Source organism: Lepidochelys kempii, chromosome 11, assembly GCF_965140285.1.
Source record: "Lepidochelys kempii isolate rLepKem1 chromosome 11, rLepKem1.hap1, whole genome shotgun sequence".
Taxonomy (NCBI): domain Eukaryota; kingdom Metazoa; phylum Chordata; order Testudines; family Cheloniidae; genus Lepidochelys; species Lepidochelys kempii.
In genome coordinates, this window is record NC_136390.1 from 60427124 (window position 1) to 60439933 (window position 12810).

Consider the following 12810-nt stretch of genomic DNA (forward strand, 5'->3'; position numbering starts at 1 on the left):
CTACCAGCACTCCCAGCTACCTTCGAGACACCACTGACTTCCTGAGGAAACTTCAATCCATCGGTGATCTTCCTGATAACACCATCCTGGCCACTATGGATGTAGAAGCCCTCTACACCAACATTCCACACAAAGATGGACTATAAGCCGTCAAGAACACTATCCCCGATAATGTCACGGCTAACCTGGTGGCTGAACTTTGTGACTTTGTCCTTACCCATAACTATTTTACATTTGGGGACAATATATACCTTCAGATCAGCGGCACTGCTATGGGTACCCGCATGGCCCCACAGTATGCCAACATTTTTATGGCTGATTTAGAACAACGCTTCCTCAGCTCTCGTCCCCTAAAGCCCCTACTCTACTTGCGCTATATTGATGACATCATCATCATCTGGATCCATGGAAAAGAAGCCCTTGAGGAATTCCACCATGATTTCAACAACTTCCATCCCACCATCAACCTCAGCCTGGTCCAGTCCACATAAGAGATCCACTTCCTGGACACTACAGTGCTAATAAACAATGGTCACATAAACACCACCCTATACCGGAAACCTACTGACCGCTATTCCTACCTACATGGATACTATTAATTTAGGCTTAAATAGAGACTGGGTGTGGCTAAGTCATTATGCAAGGTAGCCTATTTCCCCTTGTTTTTTCCTACCCTCCCCCCCACCCCAGATGTTCTGGTTAAACTTGGATTTAAACTTGGAGAGTGGTCAGTTTGGATGAGCTATTGCCAGCAGGAGAGTGAGTTTGTGTGTGTGTGTGTGTCCGGGAAAAAAGGGGTGGGGGTGAGAGAGCCTGGATTTGTGCTGGACGTGGCCCACCTTGATTATCATGCACATTGTAGGGAGAGTGGTCACTTTGGATGAGCTATTACCAGCAGGATAATGAGTTTGTGTGTGTGGTTTTTGGAGGGGGGTGAGGGGGTGAGAGAACCTGGATTTGTGCAGGAAATGGCCCACCTTGATTATCATGCACATTGTGAAGAGAGTTGTCACTTTGGATGGGCTATTACCAGCGGGAGAGTGAGTTTGTGTGTGGGGGGGTGGAGGGTGAGAGAACCTGGATTTGTGCTGGAAATGGCCCAACTTGATGATCACTTTAGATAAGCTATTACCAGCAGGACAGTGGGGTGGGAGGAGGTATTGTTTCATGATCTCTGTGGGTATATAATGTCTGCTGCAGTTTCCACGGTATGCATCTGATGAAGTGAGCTGTAGCTCACGACAGCTCATGCTCAAATAAATTGGTTAGTCTCTAAGGTGCCACAAGTACTCCTTTTCTTTTTGCGAATACAGACTAACACGGCTGTTACTCTGATACTAGGAAATGTTACCACATGTATATATGTGTGTGTGTGTGTGTGTGTATAATGAGAGAGAGAGAGAACTCTCACACTGTCTGTTGAAACTTCTGCTCAGGAAATGCTTGTGGCTCATTGTTCACGTAAACAACAAAAATTCAGCATTCCCAGAACCACCAAACTTGGAAAAGACTTTTAACAGCACTCAGGCTTCAGCAGAACATGGGTGAAGTGCATGTGTGGTGGGAAAAGTGTGCAAGGAAAGTAAACATAAGCCAGCAGGAAAATGTGAAAAGTCACTGATGAAGCAGCCCTCCCAATTCTAACCAGGGAGAGAGCCAGAGCACCAGAATTAGCAAGTTTATATATAATACATCTGACCTGGTAACAGCTTTTATTAGTGCTATATCTTTTTCACCATAACTTCAGTGCTCAAATAGCCGTGGATTATCACCGTTTACAACAATGAGGACAAAGAGGACTACTAACACCAGAAAGACATTGTTTTAAAAAAAAAAAAAAAAAAAAAAACCTATGACCATGCATTAGTGTGGTCTCCTGAAGGCCATCACAGTGCTGCAAGAGAAAACACCACACATGACATGAGCAACATATTTTTTAAGTCGCCTGATCAAGTACTTCTGCCAAAGAAGCCTGTTCTCTCAGTGTAGATGGGGAATTCCTTTGGGTGGCAGTGTAGGCAGCACAGAGTTGTGCTGTCTCCAGTAGGTCTTTTGGGAACTTCCAGTATAAAGTTGGATGGGAAGTAGGTGAGTAGTGAGGCAATTGTTACATTTATTTTAGTGATGCAAGAACAGAATGGGATTGGCTTTTTAGGTCCAGTGTTGATTTGGGTCACTACTTCAGCAAACCTTTGAATTTCTAGCTATTTTTAAACTTATTTTTCTAACATTAATTTTTACTCCTGATGAAGTGGGTAGCAGTGAAGGTGCTTGATGATCCGTCTTCCATTATTTGTTGTTTTGTCCTTCGGTTCTGCTGTTAATGTTGCAATACATTTTCACTTTGGTAAGATTTACAGACCATTTTGTGGTTTTTAGCTCAAATGTCTTCCCTCCCCTGTATTTTGTTCCTGTGAACACTGTTTTCTCTCCACAGTCCACTCCCTACCTATCTGTAAATCAAGCTAAGCTCATTGACATCAGTAAAGATTTGGCCCCCCATCTTTATTTTTCCCCAGCCTCAGACCTATCCTCGCTACTTTATCTTCTCTCCCAGTTCCCCCACATTCATGCTTGGGAAATTTGATGATCCAACTGACTTGTTTGTCTTTTACTTACTGAACTGCTTTCTTGATTTACTGCCTTGGATCAGTCTGTCCCATTCCACCCTCCCCCCACACCCACCCCCCTTTACAAGGATCACTTACTTCGACCAGCAAAGAATATAAATGTAGAGAAGCATAATATACACTTACTTGGAGGTATAGGATATTGGGGTCAAAGATTTTGGACATGTTTGGGAAAAACAGAAGTAATTCCCTGCACTGGCTTTCAGTTGTTTTTCCTCTTATGGAGAAGTCTAAATTTTTTCAAACAAGAAGGGCAGAGGTGGAAGGTGGAGAAGCAAAACAGTTGAAAAAGTAATGACAACCTAAACTATGGAGCTGCTAGTGGTTTTGTTATAACATGGATGAAGATTTCCAAACTTGTGGTGTCTCCTAGTGTCTTGTATGATGTGCAATCCATCTAAACTCACCACACCAGCTGATGCAGACCAGGTGCTTCATTAAATAGATTGCCTCTTTTCCAGGAGAAGTAAGAAAGATCGTACACAGTGCATGTTTTTCATTCCATAATAAAAGAACTCGAGCTGATTAGGAAAAAAAATTCAGTTTAAAATTGATCAAAATGCGGGTGGGGGGTTGGGAATCATGAGTTATTCTCTTGTATTTTGATCAGCTGTAACTGGAACACTGGGCCTAGGGGTTGTCCTTCAAGAGATCAGCACACAACTAATCACAGCTCTGTGAAGAGACTGGTTTTGGGGTTGTTGGTTTTTTTTGGTTCTTTAACAATTACCAATTTAAACCCCTTGAAATTGGAAGAAGACTTGCTAGTTGTGTTGTGGAGAGACTTTTTCCAACCCTGGAGAGTCAAATCTAACGTGCCTGAACACTTGAAAGTGCGTCACACTTCCACTCACTGGCAAGAGCTCAGTGGGAGAGATCACTCAGTTACTAGGAAGAACATCAGGCAAATCCCAGAGAAGTACCGTCAGTAAAAGTTAGAATGAATACCAGAAGGGAGCAGGTTGATTGATTGTATGTACCACTCTCTGTTTCAAATTAACAATTAGAAACAGAAGAAAGCTGAAAGTAATTGGAAAGTCTCATTATAGAAATGGTGGAAAATGTCTTGTTTTTAAAAAAGCCCAGAAGATAAATTATGTAAAACAAACCAAACGAGCATTTGTAACGTACTAAACCTTGAAATGCAAGATGAGGCAGGAGATTGACAGTAATGAAATATTTCTCTCTCAGTTTAGGCAGTTCTCTAATCAGCCTATGACTAAAGCTGCACCTGAGCAAAGGCTTTTGCAGAGCATTCCACTGATCTGTCTAGCTTATGGTTGGGGTACCAGTACCGAGCCTCTTCATGCTGTTAGAGAAGATACCACTCAGGACAGTCCCTAAAGTTCCTGCTGATGCAAGAAAAGGTCCTTCTTGAATGCTGTACCATGCCTCGTCTGCAGTTACTTTAAAAACTGCAGTGTGAATGTTACAATGTTTCTAACCCAGTATAGGAGAGCTTCAGAAACTTTTTGGAAAACTGCATGAATCTCCATTCTTCATGTGGAATTCCTTATGGGCTACCAGTTCCAGGAAAATGATCTAGGTTAGGCTGCAAGAAAGCTCATGTAATTACTGTGGAAAATTTCCAAAGCAACTGGTGACTCATTTATTTTTTCCCTACTGCCAATGGTGAGAGACCAAAACAAAAAACATAAGCAAACATTTCCACGAAGTACATATACAGTGCACTCCTCTTAAATGGTTGGCCCTTCCTCCTCTGCCTTACACTTGGAACAATTTCCCTAGAAGTTGGGTTGCAGTGCTTAAAACAACTGGGACTTTCATTCTACTTCGCTGTGAGCCAAACTTGAGGTCCTTATTGGAACAAATTCCTGTATATTAATAGTTTAGTGAGGGGAATAGTGATAGTTTAGTGGGGGGGGGGGGGAATAGCCTATAAAGACTTAAGAATTTTGCCCTGTACATGGAATTTAACTGTATCCAAGTTAACTGTGATGTTGGTGGATTCCATTGAACTCTATATAGCTGCTTTGAATGCTTACAGTTCTTAACTGTTTGAAGTACAATAATTTACTTTCTTTTAAATTAAGATAATTATGATCTCAGTGTAGAAAATAAAGGTTAGAAATTATGGTAATTTCATATTAATGAAATGGTTCAATGCTTTTTCTGTACAAAATGAGTACAGATAATGTGTATATCTGTGCAATCTAAGTAAGCACTGATAGTTTCCATGTTCCTGGATGCTTCCTTTCCTATCTATTGGGACCAAGAGAGACTGGTGGGACCAGTCTTCATGAATTCTCTTGTCTTGCCGTACGGCTTTAACCCAGTGGTCCCCAAACTGTGATGCGTGCCCACCAAGGGGGTTGTAGAGCAATGTTTTCGGGGGGGGCAGCAGGCACCGGGCCAGCCCCCACAGGGGCAGGGAGGGAGCACCACCCAGCCCCACTCTGTCCTGGCCCCAATCCTACCCCCCTCAGAGGCCCCAGCTTCCACTCTTGGGTGCAGTCCTGGCTTCGGCCCCATTCCTCACCCCAGCTCTGGAGGGGGTGGGGGATTGGGTGTGGACAGATTACATTACGGGTGGGGCGGGGGGGGTGCGACATAGGAAGTTTGGGGATCATTGCTTTGACCACTCTGCTGGTCCATCTTATGCCTTTCTCACTCCCAAACTTTCACAAGGTCTGCCATCACTTCATCAGGTCCCGCTGCCTTTGTTCTCTGGACTGCATTTGTCATCTCTTCCTCAGTTATGTTATACTCAGACCCCACATTAAGGTCACATGTTGTCAATCCCACCTAATGAGGATTACTTTAAGAGACTCTCAAAGTATTGTCATCTGGCTATATCGGAAGAAGGATAGGAAACACTGGATGTGGTTTAATTAGGCTACAATTTTATTCTTAAATTTCTGGGAGTACCCAGCGGATAAAAGTGTACAGTGCAGGTAATTCCATAATCATTTCAATATATACCCCGAGGTTTTCATCAGTCCTCTCCTTTATCCCTCTTTGTCCCCGGCTAACGAGTTGCTGATACTTCACCCTTTCCCTCCCTTTCCCTTCCCCCCCCACCCCCCATCAAATGAGGATTAAGAGGAGGCTATGGGGGAGGGCTTGTGACTGATACAGCAGGTAGTCATGAGAGCCCCAACACCCTCTCCCCCCATTTCTACTCCTTTAAAGAATACCTCCTTTAAATCCTTTACCAATCCATTTAATGTGATCACTGTATCCCTTCCTTATGGAGTACCTGCACTGGACATCCGTCCCACATTTACATAATGAGTTGCAGCATCATAGCCTAACTCCAGTTTCAGGTTTGCCCAGCTAAGCCTGCCCCCTCAACCTAACCTTCGCCTTGGCCAATCTGGCACTAAGGGTAAGATCCCTTTACAAACACATACCCCCCTTCCAGGAAAGGAGTGACTAGTGCAATGCCCATATCAGATCCTAACAAACCTGGTATGTCACCACTCCTGTGGATGGGAGCATGGGTGCTGCTCCACCTGGTCCAGGTAAAAGAGGGCTTTTCCCGCAGCAGCATGTATTGCGGGAGGTAGGACCTGTAGCTGCAGTCAAAAGTAGCTCTGTGGCGCTCTAGCCCTTAAAGGGGCACACACTTTTTCCAGCAAGCCAAACAATGGATCCCACAACTTAATGTGCGGTGAGATCATTTTCATTTCTCTGGCACTTGTTTACTAGTACTCTCCCCAATCATTTACAAGTGATGTTATAATACCTTCCTTCTGTGTCTCATTTTTGCAATGCTGTAGATATTTTTGCCAGCCAACTGTGGGTAGTGTACAAACTTTCTTCCAAATCCATCCTTTAAAATGTACATTTTTTGTGAAACATTTCTACAATGATCTCCAAAATTTCTATGCATTCTTGTATTTGTACTGTTGTGTTGTATTTGTCCAAGTAAGATTATAAGCTTTTTGAGACTGGAGCACTGTCTCCCTTTTTAAAAAAAAAAAAATAGTGCAATAATAGTTGTTGGCTCGCCAGTAAAATGTGACTCTGTGAGGTCTGAAAAAAGAGTACTTTAGATGGGCATTCCATGTCTTCATATCTAATATGTGGTGAGGAAACAAAACATAGCCCTGTATTTATGTAATTTTTTTCTTCACCAGTTTTATTAAGTCAGTGCAAATTTAAAGTAACCTTCTGGAGGTATTTTTTAAGGAGAAAAAATAATTTCCTTTGCTAAACAAAACGGCCTTAAAATTTCAGCAAGGCTATGAATATACAGTAAGTGAAATGGAGTGGAATTGAGTATTTTTAACTACATTTAAAAAAAAAAACTGTTAAAATAACATTGTTTCCAAAGTAGAGCACTCACAAATCCAGGAAATCCCAGGTAGAGAGCAGGAAGGTATCTTCCGAGGAAAATTTTACTTCTCCAAATGGAATATTTCTTAATATGGGCTATGGGGATTTTTCTTATTATTACAAAAGGGTTTTCTTCCTTTATGACTTAATAACAATAAGCATTCAAGGTTAGCTTTCCTATGTTGCGGAGCGACGTGGGAGCTGGAGGCAGACTGGGTAGGGGTCAGGGAAAGATTTTTGAGATTAGGCGGCTGTTTAGAAATTGTCTAGTTAATAGTTTTTCTCCTGTTGCATGTAAACTTGTAAAATGATCTCAGAACATCTGTTTTCATCTAAAGGCCTCAGTCTTAGCACAACTAAATTTGTGGTTTGTTTTGATAAAAATTATTTCAGTAGAAAACTGTATTCTTGAAATTTTTTAGCTTTTTTCTTAAGTTTAAATCTACACTAAATATTTATTTATTTACTCATCTTCCCTTTGGTTTTCCAGGCTCCAATCCCAAAAAGTGTAATTGTTCCCGTTATACCCATAACCAAATCAACAGGATCACGTTTTCGGAACAGCATAGAGGGGCTGAATCAGGAGATTGAGATAATAATTAAGGAGACAGGAGGCAAGGAAGAACAGCTGATTGTAAGTATCTACTGCCCCCAAAAAATTGTTTTCAAAATAAGCTTATTTTGAAGAGAATTTTCCTTTTCACATTGATGATTTACTGTACAAACTTGGTAATGTAAATTTGCACGATTAACTTGTCGTCTTCTACTGAAGTAGAATAAAAAATTTCCTAAGGATTAACTGTCTTCCACCACCACAGGAATAGAAAATAACTTCCTTTAAATCTTTTTGCTGTTCTCTTCACCTTTAGGATGTTTACACTGATGCATTTATGCCATAACTAACCAACAGAAAAGAACAATTATCTAAAACTTATTTTGGTGAGAATTGCTTTAGTCATGTTTATAGCGTTTACTCTGTTCCTCTCCCTCCTCCCCTCCCTCCCCCCGCCCCCCAAAAAAAAAACAATCAGGAAAATTCTTGCCTATTTTGCATCAGAATTCATGGTTATCTTTTTTTTATAAGTGGCTTTCAGAAGTAACTATTTCACACACCCAACCCCAAAAAGGAACCACTGGTGTTTTATTTTAAATTGTTACTCTTCAGTGATTGCCTAGCTATGTTTTCATATGACTGTTTGTTGCCTTTTGGAAAACACGGTCCTCATGGCTTCCTTTAAGTGTATTGTTCTTCAGGGAATTTCCTACTCTTCTGAAGTATGACCTATCATATCATCTGTTGGAGTCTGTGTAGTACAATAATTCATCTTCCTCAGAATAGGCTTCTGTTATGTAGTGGACCAGGTATAAGAAACTGCTTAAGCTGTAAAGTAATCCCTTTCCTGATGAGATGGGCAGCCTCACACATGAAAAAGTATGATTTTTGTTTGTTTGTTTTTATAACAGCCACAAGATATTCCAGATGGACACCGTGCTCCCCCTCCACTGGCACAGCGCAGTAGCAGTACTCGCAACATGGACACCCAAACACCCGGTGGAGCAGACAGAGGCAGTAACAACAGCAGCCGTTCCCAGTCTGTGTCCCCCACCTCATTTCTTACCATCTCAAATGAGGGCAGTGAGGAGAGCCCGTGCTCTGCTGATGACCTCCTTGCTGACTCCAGAGATAAAGGTACTACATAAACAGGCTCCGCTGTTACGCTGCTCTTACATTTTAAGGGTTGCACTATTCAGCACTTGGTCCTAGTATTTATCTCATTCTTTTTTTAATAGCAGGTAGCCAGCCATATTCAAATGATGGATTTCCCTCATTCACTGTTCTGCCCCAAGATGTATACAGGGAGAAGGAGTTTTCACCTCCCTAGTACAGTGATGGAAAATTAGCTTTTCTTTTACTTCTAGGTAACCTTATTTTTCTAGTTCCTCCATGCACTTGTACACCTATCAGTGTTTGGTGATTGAGAGGGGGAAATTCTGATCAGAAACTGCTGCTTTAACTAGTTTTTAGAGAAGGCAAGGACAATACATACAATATTTCTCTTTTTTCTGTTTGAGACTCTGAGCTCCAACTCTGCAGACCATGAGGTGTATGTTGCCATAGCTGCTACCAAACAAGCCAGAAGGGTAACTTACTGAAGGCTTTTGGGTGGGGAGGGGTGCGCGCATGTTGTTTTGTTTTTGTTCCTTCTTTTTCTTTTCTTTTTTTTTAAAGAGACCTGTAAACTTCCTTACAAATATATTTTGGACATATGTAAGTGATGCCTATATGCTATTTGGAGCATAAGGCTGATCAGACATACACTGATGTCAATAAAAAGACTCCTGTTGACTTCAATGTACTTTGGATCAGACCCATTGTGTGGTTAGTTAGTTATAGGTTTTCTGTTATCAGAACCCAAAGCTATTGCACATAATGCATAGTTAACCTGTGAAACTCATTGTCATGGGATGTTGTGATGGCCAAAATATAACTGGGTTCAGAAAAGAACTAGGTAAGTTTATGGAAGATAAATTCATCAATGGCTGTTAGCCAAGTTGGTGAGGGATATAATGCCATACTTGGCGTGACCCTAAATTTCCAAAATTGCCTGTTCTGTACACTATCCCTGAAGTTCTGGTACTGGCCACTGTCTGAGACAGGATACTGGCTAGATGGACCATTGGTCTGACCCAGTACAGCCATTCTTATGTACTACACACAGATTTCTAAAAAATTGCCAGAGAGCTGGGGTGATTTGTGTTCATAAACAGTGAAGAAAAGACTGCCTATGCACAACCATGGAAAACGCTACCCAAACTCCTCTAAAAGTTTAATAAACCAGTGACTGATAAACATCAAGATGGAAGTAGTATAAATGAAACTTGCTATGGCACCTGTCAGTTTACCGACTTTTTGAAATTAAATAACCCATTATGTAGGGTTACTTTTTTTCCTCCTCTGGCAACATCATGACAAATATTTTCATAAATTCTGTAGTAGGTTTAGCGACCATGTTTTGATATGTCTTTATCTGAGACTGAAAATGAATGCGTACAAAAACCTTACTTAATTAATTCACTGATAGGGGTATCTGTAGCCCATTCCTTTTTGTTTGTGTTTTATAGACTGAGAATAAAAGCATAGGGTTCCTTTACTTGTAAGGAAAATGTCTTAACATGGGAATTTGTCTCTGTTCTAGTTGTACCTTAAAATAAATTCTAGGAGAACATGCTATTAATAGCCATTTTATCATATCCTTTCATATAAAACATGACCTTTAATGAGAGAATTGCGCATTATTGAATATTCTGTATGTTTAAACCTCCAATTAGAAAGTAGCGAATGCCTAATAGTAGAAAAACACACTTACCTGTTACATGCACCCCCTAGCATCCTGTGCATCCTATTTGCTATATTTAATTTCTTTTTGATTACTAGGAACATTTAGATGGTAACAGTAAAAGGATTTTTGTTTTATAAGAGTTCATCTCTTGCTGCTGCTTAGTTATCACTCGAAGACTGTTTGTTTCTCTAGGGTAACTAATTGTGATGGCCTAATCAGACAGACTTGCTATATCAGGCCAACATGTGCAATCTCCCATTGATTTTACTAGATGCATAAAACCGCATACTTGAGTTCTTAATAAGCAAAGGTCTTGTTTTTATAGGATGTTACTAGTAATTAAAAATAATAAAGCTTACTACCAAGAATATTTTCATTATTTTTTTCCAAAGGTTGCTGGATTTTTAATATTGTACTTATTAAAGTATCTTATCACTAGCTAAAGGTTTACTATCACTGGGCTTATGAATGATAGATTTTATTTAGTAGAACTGAGTTCTGCTTATAATAAAAGATAAACCTTTAAAAAGAGAGGGAAATTCTTCTTCTTTTTTCTTCCATTTTATTTGTAAACTACCTGGCAAGAGATTCTAGTAACTAGGTGCTATATAATCATTACGCTAACTAAAATTGGATTTATGGTAAGCCTTCTTTACAGGTATTATTAACCTAAACTTTCAAAAGTGACTAGTGATTTTAGGGTATGTCAACTTTATGTTCCGCAAACTTGAAACACCTGTAAGGGATCTTGCTTCCCCCCCCCCCCCCTACAGGGTGGGTGCTTAGCACTTTCTGAAAATCAGACTCCTTTAAAGTGGCCAATGTTGGGCACCCAAAAATTGAGGCACCCCAAATCAAGTCACTTTCGGAAAGTATAGGCCTGTTAAAATAGCCACTTTCACAAAACTCGGCCAATTATATGTTCTCTTGCTTACTCAGGAACAGGAAGTAGGAGACGCAGTGTAGTACAGTAGATGCTTTATCGGAGCAATCAGAATACCTGAGTTCTCTTGCTGGCTCTGCCAGTGACTCATTATGTGATGCTGGGCAAGCCCCATTTTCCCAATCTGTAAAAAACGGGGTTGCTAACAATTATCCAGCCTTGAAAAACATTTTGAGATCTGCGGATAAGAAACGTGATTAGACAGCACAGCCCTGAAAATCTGAGTCTGTTGGAGACAATTTCCTAGAACAGCTTGACTAAAGGATGACTGGATGAAAGGCATGAATCCACATACTCCCTCCCTGTCCTCTCTCCTCTTCCCCCACCATTTTCCCTTTTGCCTTTAATTTCCTTAATCTTATTTCTTTCATTTTTTTGTTCCTGTTTTTGATATGTGCCACAAAAATCTGTGTGTTGGGAATATTGCAGTTAACATATGGCAATCCAAAAGTTGTGTAAATATTTTGGTCTTGTTTTGGATCTATAGTACTTGTTCTGTATGTTGACAGTCTAGAATTTGTTTTGTTCGTTATAAGGAAAAAGATTGAAAAAATGGTATAAATAGTTTTAAAAAAGAAAAATGGGATTAAAAAGTTTTAACGCAATTCAGCAGCAACCTGTCCTGATTTAAGGTGTTTTGCTGATAGACCTCAAATGACACCTGTCCAGTCATCTCGGCTGGAGAGGTTGTGATTAAGATTCAGCTGCGGGATTGTAAACCTGCGATGCTGTGGAGCATGTGCAGGGGTCTGAAAAGAATAGAAAAGAGTTGTGGGAGGGAGGGGGTTGAGAGTTGTGATATATGAAGGAGTCCGCCTCCAGGTGGAGGAGAAAAGTGCTCCATAGAACATGGGTAATGGGGAATGGGAAACTTTATTTAACTTTGTAATGTTGGTAATGAAGTCGGTTTGTCTTTCTTTTAAAATAAGTGGGTTCATTTAAATATTTTGGTCTATTTGAGTAATTTGATATTCTTTTGCCATAGAGAATGGGAACAACTCTCCCTTGCCCAAATATGCTACCTCGCCAAAACCCAACAACAGCTACATGTTCAAGCGTGAACCTCCTGAGGGCTGCGAGAAGGTCAAAGTCTTTGAGGAAAGTTTGTAAGTAGTTCTTTAGTTCATAAGAAATATAAAATTTATCATTCGGGCTGATCTGACATCAGTTATTTAGTTTAGTGTCTGGTACAGAAACTGCTCCTCAAACAGTCTCTTAACTATTAATTCTTCTACTACTACTACTAACATTACTACTTCTACAAGGGCCTCTTCGTAGTCCTATTTGTAGAACATGATGCTCCTGGCATCAAGCTATGGAATTGCCTTGAAAAGCTGTGTGCATTGGGGGTGGTGCATGAGAGATTATCCTGCCCCATCCACTTCACTTCCTTCCCTGCAAATGGAACTTGCCTTTGTGTCTGCAGGCTAGTTCTTCCTTTACTCTAGTTGCTTATTCTCTTGTATAGTAGGTTAGTATAGAGGAGCAGGGGATGGTTCTGCATACATTGCCTGCACTTATCAAGGGAGTCTTCGGCTCTCATTGGGACAATGTGAGGCCCTTAGCCCTCTAAGGGCTTCAAGAGGTGCCCCCT

At 40.7% G+C, this 12810-nt stretch overlaps 1 protein-coding gene across 6 annotated transcripts in view; it reads left to right on the forward strand.

Annotated features, from left to right (window-relative positions):
• The window catches only part of FAM117B (family with sequence similarity 117 member B), a 118617-nt gene that overhangs the window by 59655 nt on the left and 46152 nt on the right, over positions 1–12810 (forward strand). For all 6 annotated transcript variants that reach the window (XM_073306449.2, XM_073306453.2, XM_073306451.2 and 3 more), the window contains exons 5-7: positions 7423–7566; positions 8397–8622; positions 12202–12322. In XM_073306449.2, the coding sequence (XP_073162550.1) occupies positions 7423–7566; positions 8397–8622; positions 12202–12322 (491 nt within the window). The remainder of the gene's footprint in view (positions 1–7422; positions 7567–8396; positions 8623–12201; positions 12323–12810) is intronic.